We start from the raw sequence: 18,328 nt of genomic DNA on the forward strand, positions 1-18,328 counted from the left end.
TATGTACTCTCTCCGTCCAACAAAAATGTCTCAAGTTTGTCAAAATTCGGATGTATCCAGATATGATTTAGTGTATAGATGCATTCAAATTTAGTCGAAGTTGAGACATCCTTTATTGAACGGAGTAAGTATGGTGATTCGAAACTTCAAACTCTGCAGCGCCAAAAGGGGGCAATGCAATTACTCCGTGTTAATTATACTAGGTGCTTGGATCATCTTCATAAGATGGTGGAAAATAAGCAGCTCCATTCATGTCGAATTCTCCACAAAAAATAGCTCAAAATACTGAAGGGACACTTTTAAGTTTCAGAATATTTCCATTTTTTTACCCTTGACAATAGAAAAAAAAATCTAATTTCAGACTTGCTAATTTACACAAGCACATTGGGGCAAGCAAGTTAGGCAACGCAGAGGCAAGCTGGGCGAGCCAACTTTTCATAGATCCATCATCCCATCCCATAAAAAATCTCCACATCATGCATCGATGTGGCAGAGAAGTCAGCTATCCATTTGCACATCAGGTCAAATCCGGGTTTGACCACCCTAAACCAACATGAAGACCAACTTTAATCGGTATTGACATTTCATGGATGAATTAAGTTCGCACAAAAAAGAGTCAAGGGACTATAGAGAGCCAAAGAGAAATAAAAAGAAGGGAAAAAGAAAAAAAATGAAGATTTTTCTTGAAACACTCGGCTAATTCAAAAAATAGAGAGAACGTACTCAAGAATTCAAAAATAAAAAAATTATGAAGAATGTGGTTCTTTCAAGGGATTGAAAATTTCTATTTAAAAATATTTTTTAAATGAAATTTGAGGAACAATCTGTATTTTTTTAGGGAAATCTAAAATTTATAGAAAAATGGAAATACTCAAATTAGTAAAACTAAATGAATTTTAAAAATGAAAAATAAATAATGTAGAAGTGGAAATTTGTTGAGTTTTATCAAACTCCATAGGTTGTTCATGAATATAGTATGAATGTTATGCATTTCTAATTTTCTATAGCAACTTTGGAATAGTTTTTCTCTAAATTTATTTTAAAAAGTCTTTTTGCATTCGAGGGACCAAGAATATTTGACACACATATAGGAGACTAGTCTTTGGACTATAAAAAGTAAACCTTTTCCTTTACTCAAGCTTATACTATAATGTAAAAACCTGTGAATGATCCCCGCAGGAAGCCACGTCGATCTAACACCACCATTTTTTTAATTTTTTTGATAAATCGATCTAACACACCATCTGTTAAGTATAGGTTGGTGCGATTATAACCCTTCTGGGACAAACTAAATGCACACCTTGTCAGCTCTGCACAGACTGCACTGAACTCAATACGTCCAATAACAGGTGAGCCCCCCTTACCTACTCGAAGCAAGCAAGCAAAGCAACCTCTCACGCTTTCACTTGTCCTATAAACTGCCCGCAGCATCCATCGCGCTCTCACTCCATTCACGGCGGGCGCACCCAACAACCAAGCTCCACTCTCTCGCTCTCTCTACCCGAGCCTGCCTAGCTAATTAAGCTACCCAGCGAATTGAAACCAAGGAGCTAGCTGGAGTAGCTACAAGTGCTAGAAACCCATTTCGGAGGCAAAGAATTAATTGAATTAAGGAAGCGCCATGTTAGGCTGCTTCTCCCGGCTGCGTCGGCCGCCGCCGGCCACGGCGCCGGCGCCCGTGCAGGCGGCCGACGACGCGTCCACGTCAGCGGAGTCGACCTCCACCGTGGCCACGACCTCCTCCTCCTCATCCGCGCCCTTCAAGAAGAACATCATCTCGCTCCACGCCGGTAGTAACGACGACGGCGCCATTGTTGTCTCTGCGAAGAAGAAGGTGGACGCGACCCCGACGTCATCGGCGCTCTCCGAGTCACCGGGGCTGTCCTCGGCCATCGCGTCGCGGCGGTTCTTCCTGTCGTCGCCGGGGCGGTCAAACTCCATCGTGGACTCCTCCTCGTCGGCGATGCACGCGGTGGGGGGCGTGGCGGCGGTGCCGACGTACTCGCCGGACCCGCACGGTGACTTCCTGCGGTCCATGGAGGAGATGGCGGCCGCGCTCCGGCTGCGGGACGCGCGGCGGCGCGGTGACAGGGCGCGGCTCCACGAGCTGCTGCTCTGCTACCTCGCGCTCAACGACAGGGGGGCGCACAGGTACGTCGTCAGTGCCTTCACCGACCTCCTCCTCCGCCTCACCCGCACCGCCGACCTCGACGACGACGATGAAGAAGGCTTGTAGATATACCAGATCGAGCCCCGGAGATAAAACAGTCTCTTCTTCCAATTGATCTCAAGAGCGTTGCTAACTATGCTATGCGTAGGAACAGAGTTTTTCTTTTTTGGCAAAATGTTCGTGCCATGCTCAGTTACCTTACCCAGATCATATGCGTATGCATGTGCATGTGCATCTGGCTGTAAATACGTCGTGTGAAATTTCGTGGCGAAAGCCACTTTGGAGGAGTTTGTACCGTTGTGTGCGTTGCTTTTTGCTCTTTTATGAAAGGTGTGAGCGTGCTAGTGAAGGCGGAATATCTTAGCTTCCACAATCGTGTCGCTTTGTTTGCTTTGTGCGTAGTTGCGGTTTGTCTTTTTGGCCATCTCTTACGCTTTTTACTGTGTAGGCACTAGCTTTCTGTTGGGGTATCTATCTGAAGGCCGGTTTGCTTTTGCATTTGCTTAAAGCAAACATGGTTATGCCGTGACCATCTTTTGTAAATGTAAAGACAATTCTATTGGTTATCACTCTCAATAGCATTAGTGCTAACTGCTGCACATCTCATTTATCTTTTACACTGCCCCAAAAGCGACTTCGCCTATCTTGAGACTGGCGAGGTCTTCGGATCCAGCAGCAGGACGCAATAATAAACAGATGCCGTGCAAAACCAATCGGTGTACTACATGGACCTGCAGCCCTGCTCACACATGGCTACTGTTAAGTTGGATGGTGGATCGTATCAATCGCTGCTGGGGGCAGAGCAAAGCATGAGGACACTCGTTCGCAAAAAATAACGAAAATGCATAATGAGATTCATTCATGGACTCACTCCTGTGTGGTCGGAACTAGTAGGGGCTGAAAAAACAGAAACGTGATGCCAAAAGGCAAAGCAATCAAGCCTGTGAAGGGGGACATGGACACTGCAACCGCAAACCAAGATCTGCATAGATGTGCTTTGTCCATGAAGCCCCAGCTCCTTTTTGCCCAACACAATCAGATCACGATTCCAAATACGTCCTGGGGCCTGCACAATTACTGACTGATGCGTAACAAACTAGAAAGCAAAGCAGGCAGGCAACGAGACAGCAACGGCAGCACTAGAGGGACATGTTGCGATCCCTGCAACAACACCAGAGCAGCAACCAAGTGCAGCGGGCAGCATAGCATGGAACAGTGCAATCACGAAACAAGTCCACCACCGCCCAGCAGTTCCCTGTGCTGCTCCAGGTCCTCTGGCCATTGATCCTTCCGTCCTGGCCGGCAGTGACGCCGACAAAATCACCTTTGGTGGCCGGCCACGCGCCGCAGGCCACAGCACGCATGGCATGACAGGCAGCAGAATGAGCACTAGGGCACACTGCTGCACTCCCACAAACAAGAAATACTGCTCAATGCAGATTTGGCACCCTGCTGGGGGAGTGGAGATGCACCAGGATCCACAGGATTGATATAAAAATTCATGAAACTGTAAATTTAGAAAGAGATTTTTTACGGTTCTGGAACCACAAATACGACTGGGAATGGGACAGGTGGGGCAAGAAGAATAGGAGAAGCAAAATGGATGGAGAAACAAACAATGGGTGATAAATGTGGTACAGAATAGACAGAGAACAAGAAAAATCCATATCTATGAGAGAGTAATTTAATGGCACAGAATAAGCATTTGCCTAATTCAGTTTGATATCTAATTGTTCCCAGCATTGATCTACTGATATATGAACTCTTTTGAACTGTAACTGATATCTGTGGTACTTGCAGATAAATTCTACTCCCTCTGACCCATATTAATTGTCTCAAATTTGCCCAAATATGGATGCATCTATGTTTAAAAAGCGTCTAGATACATGTAATATTTCGACAAGTAATTCCGGCCGGAGGGAGTATGTAATTTCAAGATACACCTTTATTTGAATATTTACTAGGATGGATAAATATCATCTAATTGGCAAATTGATGGAACCAAATCACAGCTGCCCTTTAATGCAAACACAAGCTGAACAAAATTGTACTACGAAGCACCATGCGGCATTGAAGTGGCTTTTTTACCCTCACCTGGTTCCATGAAAAATTGCCGAGACCAATATCCAGTTGTAATGACCAATACAAATACTGAGGGACTATCCAAGATAATGGCAATTCCCTAGGAATATGTGATTTTCAAGAGCAAACAATACACAAAAGCTGTGACCATTAATCCTCAAAATAGATGCATCACATCTTCACCGTCACAGCTAGTGGAACTATATACAGCAACATATAACCATTAATACCCAAAACAGATATTCAAAGAACAATCAATCCTCAACAAACATTACCAAGAAATTTATCTACCAGGCACGGTACAGACAAGACAAACATCACAGTTCATATTGGAGACAGTTGATGTAATAAATAACTATCAATTTGGATAAACTATACTCTTCCAGATAACCATTCAATCAGTAGGTGATGGATGGTTGCCAGAAAACACAAGTTCAAATACAAATCGCAGGAATAATGACAATGGTTATAGGCATCCTAAGTGCAAGTATTATATTCGATTTTTGATGCACAGCAGTAGCATGTATCAATCAGATTGGTATCAAAGATAAGGTACAGAAGGTTTGGTGCAATTAAATAAGCTAGCAGGAAGGTGGGCCTTTTTGAAAAGAGACTAATCAGATGGGTCAAATTCTCTTCTGCTCTTGAGGGAAGCCCTTTTTCTCGAATCGGAATCTAATTCATCCAGATCAGATGAAGTTGCTAGGTATCCATAAAGTATCCTGTTTTTCTCACCCCTGTTATCAGTCTCGACCAGTAAAGGGTTCTTATCAGGATCTAAAGAGTGAGTGGCTTGTGCACGTGACCAACCTATACGTCCGTGATCTTGCCTCTCAAGGAACTCAGCAAGGTGCTCAGCCTCTTTTAAGCCAGCTGGGTTGTTCGCGAACTTGATAAGGGTCAGACCCAAATGCCCTTCCTTTCCATACAAGGACTTCGACTTGCCACCAGCAAAACCTAGTTCTGAAAACAAAGATAGAGGACGACACAGCAAAAATTACTGTGCTATATATGCCATTACTCCATAAACATGTTCAACAGAGCAATAGATGCATAACTGATACTCCCTCTGATCCTAAATTCTTGACTCAAATTTGCCCACATATGGATGTATCTATTCTTAAAAAGCGTCTAGATACATGTAATATTTCGACAACAATTTAGGATCGGAGGGAGTAGTACTTCTCATGTGTTTTGATTTCTCAGATGTCCAAATATTGCTCGACAGTCAAATCTTAATTTAACACTCAACATTATTGCTAGATTTAGATATTTTATTTAGCAAGAAATATAAGCCCCAAATCATCTCTAATCTCTCCCTCACAGAAATGTGGCCAAGCGGACAGCGATGAGAAAATATTTGCAGATTTGAACAAGGAACATAGCCCGCTGGAAGCAGATGTGTGTGCGAGACTGACATATATCAGAATGTGACAGCTCCTTGAACATGGAACCAGGATATACAACTTCATGTATAAGGATAGAGCCAACACAAACTAGTTTTCACATGGACAGTGCGATGACTTAGTCTGTGCAGTACTCTGTGCATTAGTTGAATCAGGAGGAATTCATATTCAACGGAATTCATCTAATGAAGCGTTAGATGCCTTCCACTACTCACTGCAGGTTTGCAGCCAACCAAAGCACCCAGGATAAGACTGCTCCTGCAGAGTTCAAGCTTACAAGACAACAGTATCATGAACCTAACAACTCTCAGAAGTACATCCAACCAACTAAGACAAATCTAGCATATGGCGCAACAAGACATAGAATAATCCCACAACCATCATCTCCTACCTAACAAAGGTTAAAACACATATGTCCATATCAAGTCGGCTACTCGATACAGTCAGTAAGCTTAGTGAACATTATCACATGGTAGCACATGTGCCTAGGAGTTTAGTGATCAAACTATGGTCATATAAAAAGGGATCACTAATCCATCAGTTTGGGGAGCTATACAATGGTCTTAAATGCTCAATTCATGAGTCTACAATGCTCTTAGATCAATAAGACGAATAACCTAGCATAAATGGATAGGTTCATAATCTTTCAGAAGAAATGAAAGATCAAGGTGAAGGATCGTGAAAGCGCCAGTACACAAGTTCTGTAAGTTCCTTTCCATACAATCCTTATATTCCCCCATATTTTGCCAGGCAGATGTGACAAACAGGGACACCAAGCCTATAAAAGTGCAAATCAGAAACTTCTTCTGTGCACTTATCCAGCCAACTATGCGAAAGGCACTTGTATGCAAACATTACACTGTTCACTTTGGTAGTTAGAGACTGCAATATATAGACATACCTGCAATTTTCTTATCCATTTCTTTGTTCCCCAAACCCTCGTAGCGTCCATCTTTCTTCCTCCCAGTGGCAGTGTTGCGAATGACAACAGTTGGCGGCCATATGATAACGTCCTCCCTACTTGCTCGAACAAGCTCAGGAGGTAATGATTGGTATGCCTTAGAGTTATCAGGGACCATTGTATAATCCCATCCCATAAGGACACATAATGCCTTGTGTAAACCAAGATGATCAATGAATGAATCTGCATTGGGTGGGTTGTAAGCATGCATGACAAGCCCATGGACATCAGCAAAGTCCTTAGAAGACCTGGAATTGGGCACATTGACCAGACATAATCACAAAGAAATAAAGATGCGGTCAACAGGAGCTGAAAACTACCAAATAAATGTAACGGTCGTCACAACCACTATTATATGACATGATCTACAAACGAAAAAAGATATATGCTAATTCCATTGTACCAAGCCCCAGAGCAAGCCTATCACAAATGTGCCATAAGATGAGCATGAAAATAGGATTCCAATGCCACAGAAGAGCTCATGCTAGAAAACAATATGTTTGTTCACCAGAACATAACTTAATCCTGTAGGTGTGTCCAAAGCTATGGTACACTTGGGAATTGTGTTGCATGAAGCTGCCTAGGTCACACTGGGAATCTTCTACCATACATAGATAACGAGCAGTAGCTACTAGGGGTGTTCAAAACGGTTTGGATTGAAACCGTGAAAACCAGATACTCAATATTCTGTACTACGCCGCCAGTGTGTTCGCAATCTTTGAAGGGACTTGACCTAGGCTGCTCTCAGCCGGTTTCCACGGTTTCAGGCCAAACAAAATATGAACAGCCCTAGTAGCTAGTGCCACGTAGTAGCATAACCTGCACATGTGATAGCTACATATAATCCAGCCAAGCATAGTCCCATGCATGCCACTAACTCATCCATTTAGTCCTTACACTCAGCAACCACTATGCTCGCCTTTTGTATAGATCACCCAAGCTAACCCATTCACAATGTGCAAGCTCGTTAAGTTATGACTGCCGATCATAAACAAAGGACGCCATAGAAAGGAAGGAGTCAGATTCTATAAAAGGGTTTTGATGGCAGGTTAGTTTAGACCAATCGTTTCGACATGCTAGGAAAGGTAAACATGCAGATTATTGGCTTGTGGAACAAGAACGGGAGTTTTCGATACCGAGTGAATTTGGATCAACTATGAAAAGGAGAGAATAGATAGCATATGGAATCTAAACTACAGTAATCCGAATGAACTATAATCAGGAAGCATTGCACATGGAAACCAACAAGGATATGCAAATGGAAGTTTGGATCAACAATGACAAGCATCAAGACTTTAAAGGGATTTATCGTAATATTTTCTCTACACACAGGATATATTAGAAGTAACTATCCAAGGGGAGATAAGATGGCATCTGTGGAGTAAGTTTTTAACATCACCTATGTCATGGGTAAGACACTATTGTCGCCATGCTCTTTGGACGGGAGGCATAATTCATGTTCCTATTTGAAAGGGTGTGAGTAGGATCTTATCACCTTTCGGCAGTATTATCAGGCTCAGTCCTACCAACGTCTCAGGTCACTATTGACCAGTGGGGCCTCATGTTATTAAAAAACACTATGATATATATGACATAAGAATAAATGCATAAGATTGTAGTTCTATACAGAATACATTCAACCACATTTAAGAAGCATCAAGACCATCAAGATGTGCTAGTTTTGTTGATGCTTGCAAGTTGATTATAAACCAGCTCATGCAAAAGGTTGTAGCTTGCAGGTTCAAAATTCAGAGGGATGACAGCATGGCTCACAGGCATAAAGCCAACAAACTATGAGGTTCACATTTTCTCCAGCCACATTGGTCAGGTCCAGGTCCTATAATCATGCCTCTGCGAGGATGATATCTTCTAGTTGCCATTTTGGATCGAGTTTTTTAGGTTTTATACTTAGATTTTATTATGTAAATTTAAGTTTCGCACTGGGAACCTGATATCTAAGGTACGGTCTGCCTATTCTACAGTCTGGTTAACCAATCTTTTCCTGATTTCATGGCTATTTTTCTAGAAAGATTATTATAAAATAAGCTCAACACAGCACAGTTCAGCAACAAGAAACTGACCCTTAATCTTTAGAGAAAATGATATTTCGGTAATACTATCATTGTTTTACTTTATTTCTCTTATAACCTCACCTACCACGAACTATCTATCATGTTGCATGCACCAAACCACTACACCCAAAAGCTTAAGCTGACACGTAAAGGAGGGCAATTCACTTGTAGTTCAACACTCGCCCACACATCCCTCAGGCCTAAACGTTGACCGAAAGTGGGCTGCATTTTTTCAAAAAATTCTGCCAGCCAGGTCTTGAACTCAAGACCTCTTAGCTCTGATACCATGTAGAGTTGCATGTACCGAAAAGGTACACCCAAAGCTTAAGCTGATGGGGAAAAGGGGGCAATTCACTTATACTTCAAATATCATAATTTACTAACGATTCATTAAATATACTGGAAAAATATACCATCACAAAAATTCATGTCAATTCCATGCTAGTTTCCCTCTTAGAATTGACCATGTCACACCAGCCCATTCCAGTTTATAATTTCAAAAAAAATAAAGAACTTAATCCATAAGTTCGCAAATCTATGACACGCATGGATGATCACAGAGCCTTAAGACATGCATTGTAGCCATGACGTGCGAATCAACATGAAGAATGCAAAGCAACGTCATTAGAAGTCCATGCAAACATGCCATACAGGCCCACCAAATATCAAAGAAATTATATCCCCACAGTTACTCGGTCATTCATGTCACCATTTCTTCCTACACCCTCTCCTCCCTCTAAGCCCTAAAAAAGTTTGGTACACTGTCACACCATATCAAGTTCCTGGCATGACATAATCCAGCCATGGCACAGTGCGAGCAGTTCCCTGACCAGCAAGACATGGTGCAACATGAAACTACTTGTGCAAGAGTGAAGCAGTACAAAGTTGGCACAACTCACGCAAGGCCATGAGGGCATGATGCAGGCTGGTGCAAGGTCCGCTCCTACTTGCAAACTGCTCAAAAACATGGTTGGCTAACATGGTCATAGACGGACATAACAGGTACAGAAAGCTAGTTCTGCTGGGTTATTTGGGCAGCAGAGTTCAGATCAGTAAGATTGATTACGGATCATATAAATTAACACGGAAGATACTATTCGCCATCAGCAAACAAACATATTACAAGTAAAACTGTCTGAGAAGTATCAGGCAATATGTACATATGCTCACCTGCAAGAACTAAAGCATATTTAGTAAATATATTGTTCCAGAACAGTTTACTTTGCAGAACACTGAATCAGAATCTACACACAGCGATGCAGTTCTAAGAAAATGCAAGGTGAAGTTACACTAGTAGTATAGTATGAAGTTTCAAACATAATATCAGCATCAAGTTAATACTATATGCCAAAAGTAAGCTTTGCAGTTCTTTCAAAATTGCTGACCGGTGATCACAGCACTTTGCTTTGAGCGTCAGTGGGTAGAAAAGAGACAGCATGAATTGCATGTGGTAGCCGCAGAGGCAAGCTCACAGATATACCCTCGAAAAGGAAAGGAGCAAAAAAGCGGAAGTAACAAATAACCGGTCCGGTAGAATATGATGAGAACTCTCACCAGAGAAAATAAAAACTTGAATAGCAGAAATTAATTAGGAAACATAATGATGTCACACCTAGTAGCAGAGAGCAGAAATTTTATGAAGGCTCTCCGTCAAGTGCAGTTCAATTTCATGCTTGTATCAGATCAGATAAATGAAGCAATGCTAAAACTAAAGTTCACCTCAAAATTCCTAGTAGTGCTAACTACTAGCATCTAGAGAAATGAATAGTACAACTTGTCGCATATTGCCACAAATAGAATTCATGCAAAATGAGCAACATAAAAACCTATGGGCGCACGGACCTATTGGCTAGCATGTGTAATGCGGTCTGCCCAGCAAGACATACATGTAATAATGTCAGTATCAGTTTATGACAATAAGAAACACATTTCAGTAACATATGGAGTCAAAGTGTGAGAACGAGCTCAACAATGGAAAGAAACCAGCACAGGAACCTGACTACGATCAGTACAATAACGCTGCTCAGGAAGGAAGTGACAAGCAATGCAGGATCGCCAAACCTGCCGCAGGGGAGGCATTGGACGCGACCACCTTCGAGGTAGCTCCGCTTTTGGGCCATACTCTCATTGATGATTTTGGAGTATTTGAGGAACGCCCTCCTTACAGCTTGTCGATCGACAGCTGCATCTGGCCGCATCTGCAGCGGGTGATGCGGTGACTCGAACCGGGGCTGCTTCGGGTGCCTGGAGAAGCCTTCTTCAGGGTCGGAGTGGTGCTTGCGCTTGCCGTCATGCGGCGGGAGCTGCTGCGGCGGCATCTGATGCTGTGGCGGCCAGGCCTCGAGTCCAGCACGCGGGAGGTGTGGGAGCGGGGGCAAAGGGGTTGGCTCGAAGGGGTAGTCGGGAGGAAGGGCGAAGTATGTGCGCACGGTGCCGTCGGCTAGGAGCATGGTGCGGCGGTCGAGGTTGTGGAACCCGTACTGTGGTGGGGGAGGCGTCTCCACACGGGGCGGCTGCTGATGCGGCGGGCGGATGGCGGCCGCCGGCGACGCGGGGTTGCGGGCGAGAGGGGCTGGGGCAGGAGCAGCGGGGTGCCGCCTGGAGTTGGAGGAAGGAGCGGCGGCAGAGGTGGGGGTCGGCGTGCGACGGGAGGTGGACGCGGTCTTCTCTCCGGCAGGGTTGGGTGCGGCTCCGGCGGGCGGCGGGCCCCAACGAGACTTGCGGGGTGCCATGCCGCCGGCAGGGGGCTTGCCGGAGGCGGAGGGCTTGGCTGGAGGAGGGTTAGGGTTCTTCATTGCTTCAGCTAAGATTTGGGAATTTGGGGAATAGGATCGGATTCCGGGAGCATCGAAGACGAGAGTACGAAGCTTTTGCCTGCCTGCCTGATTGATTAGAACTTAGAAGGCGACGATCCAGAAGTTTACGTAAAAGCTAGTGGAAGGCGTATTTACTCTCGTAAACAATTGTCCTTCTTTTCTCGTCAGCTTAAAGTTACGGTTCTTAATCATAGATAAATCTTAAATTACCTTATTAAAAATCAGAGATAATTCGATTCTAATATGATTTGTGATTTAAGATTTAAAATAAATGATAAAAAAAAAGATAAAATGAGATCTACAGACTAATCAACGATTCTGGTTCATCGACTTAGATTTAACTTTTTTCTTAAAGATCAAACAACTTAGATATAATCGCACCCTTAGATTTTTGGGTGAACTAGGTGCATAAAACTTTTCATGGTTTCAGACCCAACAACTCTCGAGGTCGAGTTCAAGACCCTGCTAGCGCAATTAAATTGCAGTCTATTTTTTGGTCAACGTTTAGATTTGCGGGGCCGCACGTGACGGAGGGTTGAAGTATATGCAGATTGCTCTCCTCTCCCCCATGATAAGCAATGACCGGTCCAAACAACATCCAGAATGCGGAATTGCTTGGTGCCAATAGTTGCATAAACAGAAATCTAACTTCTTAAATTTTGCTTCTAAGCGATTCATGTGGAATTGTGGAAGAGTCGTGCGGCGTGACCTAACAAATGCACTACGAAGTTGTAACCATATTGGGCAAAGACGCATTCTGACGATGTGTACCGACAAATGCTAGAAAGTAAAGCTGTACTCTACAAATTGTCCATTTAAAAAATCATGCTAAACAAAAAACAACTTTCCAAAACATTTTTGTTCACATCCATCGAGACCAATTGCAGTAGCTGGTTAGCTGCTATAATTCATACACGCCTGTCAATATATGCAGGTAGTACTAGCAACATACATTTCACCAATTAAGGGCCAGTTCGTTCATGCCCCAGCCCATTCAATCCAGGGTGAATGGCAGGAATTAAGGAAGATTTTAGTTCATTTTCCCCTCAATCCCCTCTAAACCCTCTCAATCCATGGGGATTTGCACGCAACCGAACAAGCCAAGGTGAAAGGATCGGAACACCGGACACTTCTAACTCCCACCACCACCCACACCGCCGCAACCACCACCGCCGGAGTTCGCCAGCTCCAGCCGATCCACCTGTTCCTCTTGCAAGGGCTCGAGGGTAGCCACAACGTCCCGCATGAGCGGCCTAGCCTTGGGGTTGCGGCTGAGGCAGTGGTAGGCGAGCATGGCCGTCTTGTGCACGGCCTTGACCGAGTAGCCGTCGTCGGCGTTCAGCCTGGGGTCGACGATGCCCAGCACCTTCCTCCTCTGCGCCAGCAGCGGCAGCGCCCAGTCCGCCAGCGCCTGCTCCCTGACGGGCCTCGACCTGTCCAGCGACTTGCGCCCCGTCAGCAGCTCCAGCAGCACCACCCCGTAGCTGTACACGTCGCTCATCGCCGTCAGGTGCCCCGTCGTGATGTACTCCGGCGCCGCATAGCCGTAGGTGCCCATGATGCGGGTGGACACGTGCGACTTGTCGCCCGCCGGCCCGTCTTTCGCCAGCCCGAAGTCGGAGAGCTTGGCGTTGAACTCCTGGGTTACCATGGACGGACGTCGTCGTCGAAGGATTCAGATCATGGAAACGAAAGCAAACGCCGGAGCAAATTAAGCCAGCACGGTATTTTGGAGGAAAAGAAAGGAAAACCTCGTCTAACAAGATGTTTGATGTCTTGAAATCCCTGTAGATCACTGGCCTCTCGGCTTCGTGCAGGAAGGCGAGCCCCCTGGCTGCACCCAGTGCGATCTTCATTCTCGTGGACCATGGCAGCGGCAACATCACCCCTGCATTGGTAAATTTACCAGTGTTTCAATAATTGACAGGATACGGTGTGTGATCCCAGATGAACAGGTAACAATGCATACTACACTAGCACATTCATAACGGAATCATCAACATTAGCAAAGAACGGAAACGAGCAACCGATTAGTGTCAAGAACAGGCAGGCTTAATTAGCCTTACTCGAAAACAGGTGCGATTCCACGCTTCCGAGGGGCATGTACTCGTAAACGAGGACCCGGTGATCATCTTCGCAGCAATACCCGACCAGCTTCACCAGATTCGGGTGCGACAGCTGCCCGAGAAAGATCACCTCAGCCTGCAAAACGCAAAGAACAAACAATGATCAACTTCACAAGTTTATAACGACAGTAGATCACAGAGCATATACACTCAAAATTCATTGAGAAATGAATGCTGAATGATCACCAGCCACTCTCTGTGGCCCTGGTAGCTGTTGTCGCCGTCGTGGACCTTGACGGCGACTTGCATCGGCAGCGGCTCCTCCCCGAGCGCCGCCGGTAATCCTTCCCGGAGGTCGCCGGTGACGTGGCCTTTGTAGACCCTGCCGAAGCCGCCACCGCCCAGCAGTGAGTCCCGCCGGAAGTTGCACGTGATCGCCTTGAGCTCCTGGAACGTGAACGCGATCAGCGGGTTCTTCCGGGCCGCGTCCCGGCGCCGCAGCGCCTCCACCTCCTTCGGGTTCGACGGCAGCGGGCCCTCTTCCTCCTTCTCCGTTCTCTCCGACGGGCTCCTCAGCTTCGGAGATCCAGCTGCAACAGATGAAAAGAGCAGGCCATACATGTCACGACTCACAAGTTCAGAAGTTGCAAATGATTCAGAGTTCTTTGAACAGTTCACTGAAACAGAGTTTCTGAAGATAAGCATGGGTTTCCAAGAGTGACAACTTCTTGTCGTTGATTTGGCTGGCGAGATGCAAATTGACAACATGCATGATGAATGGAGTGGATATCTGACTAAAATGTGTAGTATTCCGAATGGCCATATGTAGCCTGTCTGTTTGAGCGTGCAGGGAGGTATATATGGCCTTTTTTGGATTGAGAAACACTTTATACTGATCAACAAGTGCTGCATGCTCCATCTATGAACATATAATAATGTATCTCTATTTCTATATCGGTGGATCAAACAAATAACAGAACGTCTTGCATCCTACAGCTGCAACACCTACGTGCGTAGTCACATGACAAGCAAATTACCAAGAAAGGATTAATTTCAGTGTACCTGATTTTGCTGCGTTGGAGGAAACCCTGTTAAAGTATGGATTCCCTTTAAACCAGCAATTACCCATGACAAGCAACTCCCAAAGAACAAACAGACTCTGCCTATCTCACCAAGAACACCAAGAACAAATGACCTGTTTTCTTCTGAAACTGCGGATGGAGACAAAGTACAGATACATTCCAATCTCCTGAAAGCTACACAGAGTGAACAAACACACAAGAATGCCTCAAGAGAAACAACCCGTTCTGCATTTATTATGCGTTTCAAGGAGAAGAAGAAACAGAGTGCAAAAACGCAGAGGAAACAGAAAAGAAAAGAAAAGGGCTGAGCAGTTCAGTTCTGGTAGGCCGTTTTCCTTTTATGCATCCTTTACACCAATGGCGTAAACCTCGCATTTAAGAAGGGCATGGATGATTTCTCCCTCTTTCCCTGCACTGCATTTATCTCCTTCCCATCTGCGCATTTCCGGGAAATTTTCCGGTGTGTGGAGGAGAAAGAAAAGGAGGTGGGAAATGCAGCAATCGGGACAGCAGGTAAAGCAAAGGCCATGATCAGACCACCGAAGGAGATGACCGCACTTGAGTTGGAGTGAGACAATGGGGATTGCGGAGTGTAAGTGTAGTGGTGGGCTAAAGGATCCAATCCAATCCATCGTCTTTGACCCTGGGTTGCGTTGCCCTCACTCCTCCTCCTCTGCAGTCCAGACCAGATTGCTTTGCTTTCCCGGTTGTGGTTGGGACTCAACCCATCTGCTTCATCTTTCAGGGATCCGATTGGAAGTGGAATGATGGGTTTTCTTGGTGGACTCGTTGCGCTGGTACAACGGTAGTGGCGCGCACGCACGTCCTCCCTCCCACTGATCATCGGAGTTCAGCTCACTGCAGTAGCCACAGGGCTGCAGACCACTAATCCCCCATTTGCCCATTTCTTCTTCCAGGTCACAGGGGGGATTCGTGGACCAGTGGCAGTCTTCCAAGTTCAACACCCAACTAACACCTGCTCCTTCCTCCTCAATGCTCAATCACCATCCCATTAGGTCAAAGACATTTTCCCCTCTTTCCAACTTGGGATGGAGGCGGTGACCACCGTCTATATCGCCATGTTGTTCAGGTCAGGCCAATCTCCTTCCCCTCCTCAGCTCGAGATCGGTAAAGCTGGCTGCCTTTACGTCACTTGCAACGGCAGATTATACAGCAGAGCACCAATGGGGCCAGCCCCCAGTGGAGGCAGTTACAGTTATGCTGTTGCTACAATGTGCATTTCTTGTTTCCATTGATAAAAGCAGATGCTCATTGGGGAATAACCATTGTTTCCGTGTGGTTGGATCGGTGTGGGTTCTCTGCTTGAGGATGAGGAGAACCCTTCGCCCACCAGGTATTCGACTGATTGCCTGCCAGACTTGTGGTGCTGGCTATGCACACTGTGGCTAGTGGTTTGTCTGTTTTATTGAGGGCTTAAGAAAAGACTAAATTCTAACTGATTAGACCGTGTGAGCTCCAGCTGGTACTTATACTTCTATTGCTCTGCCCATTTTATGTCTGCCTAACAATGTTGAAGTTGGTTGCTGTGATGTGTCGATTTAGCCGCTCTTTGGATTCAGCATGACTGCTCGCACCTCTGTAGTGTTGACAGATTTGTCCGTGGCTGATGTGACAGATTTGCAATTGCAACTCTAGTGTTTTCACCTAGCCATCTAGGGGATATAGGTTAAGATGTTTCCTGTAGCCGATCATATTTGACATGTTATCAGAATAGCATGCTGTCATTATGTCACCAAATTTGAGAGATCGCATAATACCCCAAAGTCATATTACTTCTAGCCCCTTCTTGAGTGGAGAATAACCTTCATGTCTTGACCCACAATATCCTCAAGGAGTTGTACATATCCTTATGGACAGAAAAAAAAAACTAAATTCCAAGTGGTTGTCGCCTTGTCGGATGACTCATCAACTTAGCTTTCAAGTTAAAAAGGAATTCATCAACCTGGGCTTCAGTGCTGTAAGACTTTATAAGTTGCATTCTCTTTACACTTGCATTTTCATAGTAACACGTAAAGGAAACAGGGTTGATTTGGTCTTCCTTAATTGTCTGATCCTAGAAAGCCCTAAAGGTAACCTAATTTGTTGGTCAAACTAGAAAAGACCATGGCCTAGATTCCTACAATGCAGGTTTGAAAGTAGTGTTTGTTAAACTTATTATTTGTGGATTCAAGTACCTACTCAGTTTTCTAGCTGTCTAGTGTTAGTTCTTAGGGTACTGTATATACCTTTTTGTGGTCCTGTTATACAGGCTAGAAAGCTACATTAGTATGATGCATGCTTTATCATTGCTTCTTCCTTTTCTGCTTCTTAATTTCTTATATTTGTGTGTGATCATTCTCGTTCAGTCATTCTAGCATGCAAAAGCTAACCATGTAGTGCAAATATGTCACTGAGTGGATGAGTTTTACCTTGTTGAGAAGCACCCATATGATCAATTATTCCCTGAATTTGGATAAAATTTTAGTTCATGCTACACGGTCATGACTCACAGTCGATCTCAAAGTAGTTGAAGTCTATGTTTGACATTTTCTCACAAACTAGTGGTTCATAGACCTCAGCAATCTTACAGGTTTCACTTCTCAGTAACCAAATGCAATTTATCTGATTTTATTCCAAGCTTTTACCATTTTAGTACACATTGACTTTCAAGTTTCAACTAATCTTTGAAACAAAGAAAACTCCATGCCTTCTATTTTTTGTGTAACGTGATTTTCTTTCGGCATATATATAGATTGGGAAGAACTCGAAATATTCTCAATTTTTATTTGTCCTCTCTGATTGTCTGTATATATTTTTATATGTGCCGGTGTAAGGCTTTGGGAGCTAAAATCTACTCCCTCCGATCCATAATAAGTGTCACTGGTTTAGTACAACTAGCATTTTACAGGAAACCAAATATAACCAAGGGTATACACAACTTTGCAGATAAAATTTCAATGCATCACCGGTCTGGAATCTGTGAAGACATTTTTGGCATTTGATTTTGAAGGGGGACTTTTTTTGGCAAAATTACTGGACAAGGGCCCAGAAGTGCAAAAACCTTGCCTGACGAAGGTTGGTCAAGCTTAGCTTGCAACAGAACATGGACTCTTTGACAAGGAGATCTATTCGGCCAATCCTCAGAGTAGCAGTAGCTCTCTCATGCTGAGCTGTTCCCTCACCAGAAGCCAGAGGAAGATTTGGATTTGGAGGAATGTGCGAAGCTTAAACTGATAGTACTATGCTTTTCTGGAAGAGAGCCAATACTAGCTAGTTGACCATAACTTTGACTTACATGGATGTAAAGAAAACACTGGACATGAACACAAATCCAATTCATGTGCAACCCGGTCTTTGTGTTCTTGTAACCAATGATGGAAATTTACTTCTTTTTTTGCGCATCTAAAAGATGCAAGATCGACGGTCGGTGAAGCATGTTGGTAATTTCTCTTTGTGATGTAAAGAAATATGATGAGTTCTCCTGCAAGGGGTGTGTTTGGTAAGTTTCATAATGTTAGAAACTACAGGTTTCTTGACCTGTAATGATGTTCATTATTTTCCTTCTGGGCATGCTGTTATCTTTGCATCAATGTGATTTGACATATCTATCACAGTTCATGTTCTCTGAAAACTGTACTGACACTACCAGTTAAGTTACTTATTCACTCTTTTT

At 44.4% G+C, this 18,328-nt stretch overlaps 3 protein-coding genes and 1 long non-coding RNA gene across 5 annotated transcripts; 2 read left to right on the forward strand and 2 right to left on the reverse strand.

The window, feature by feature from the left end:
• Positions 1-1,221: 1,221 nt before the first annotated feature.
• LOC100828263 (transcription repressor OFP12) lies at positions 1,222-2,739 on the forward strand. Its single transcript, XM_003562005.4, has one exon. It carries the CDS (start codon positions 1,622-1,624, stop codon positions 2,234-2,236), a length of 615 nt encoding a protein of 204 aa, XP_003562053.1. The 5' UTR covers positions 1,222-1,621; the 3' UTR covers positions 2,237-2,739.
• A 1,821-nt stretch (positions 2,740-4,560) lies between these two features.
• LOC100841373 (wiskott-Aldrich syndrome protein family member 2) lies at positions 4,561-11,586 on the reverse strand. 2 transcript variants are annotated; one of them, XM_003558724.4, is made up of 3 exons: positions 10,753-11,578; positions 6,560-6,867; positions 4,561-5,215 (listed from the first exon to the last, which is right to left on the reverse strand). In XM_003558724.4, exons 1-3 carry the CDS (start codon positions 11,484-11,486, stop codon positions 4,866-4,868), a joined length of 1,392 nt encoding a protein of 463 aa, XP_003558772.1. In that variant the 5' UTR covers positions 11,487-11,578; the 3' UTR covers positions 4,561-4,865. The 2 variants fall into 2 exon arrangements, with proteins under 2 accessions (XP_003558772.1, XP_010229174.1); XM_010230872.3 differs by lacking the exon at positions 4,561-5,215 and adding an exon at positions 5,712-6,436 and having other exon boundaries at positions 10,753-11,586.
• A 735-nt stretch (positions 11,587-12,321) lies between these two features.
• LOC100828566 (probable serine/threonine-protein kinase PBL16) lies at positions 12,322-15,141 on the reverse strand. Its single transcript, XM_003562006.4, has 5 exons — positions 14,636-15,141; positions 13,820-14,163; positions 13,574-13,709; positions 13,259-13,395; positions 12,322-13,146 (listed from the first exon to the last, which is right to left on the reverse strand). The coding sequence occupies exons 1-5, from the start codon at positions 14,700-14,702 to the stop codon at positions 12,640-12,642; spliced, it is 1,191 nt and encodes a 396-aa protein (XP_003562054.1). The 5' UTR covers positions 14,703-15,141; the 3' UTR covers positions 12,322-12,639.
• Positions 15,142-15,327: 186 nt separating this feature from the next.
• Positions 15,328-18,257, forward strand: LOC112272296. The gene is made up of 2 exons (XR_002965905.1): positions 15,328-16,009; positions 17,602-18,257. It is a non-coding gene; the product is annotated as an uncharacterized LOC112272296 (long non-coding RNA).
• Positions 18,258-18,328: the final 71 nt, after the last annotated feature.

The sequence above is a fragment of the Brachypodium distachyon genome, chromosome 1 (genome assembly GCF_000005505.3).
Source record: "Brachypodium distachyon strain Bd21 chromosome 1, Brachypodium_distachyon_v3.0, whole genome shotgun sequence".
Taxonomy (NCBI): Eukaryota; Viridiplantae; Streptophyta; class Magnoliopsida; order Poales; family Poaceae; genus Brachypodium; species Brachypodium distachyon.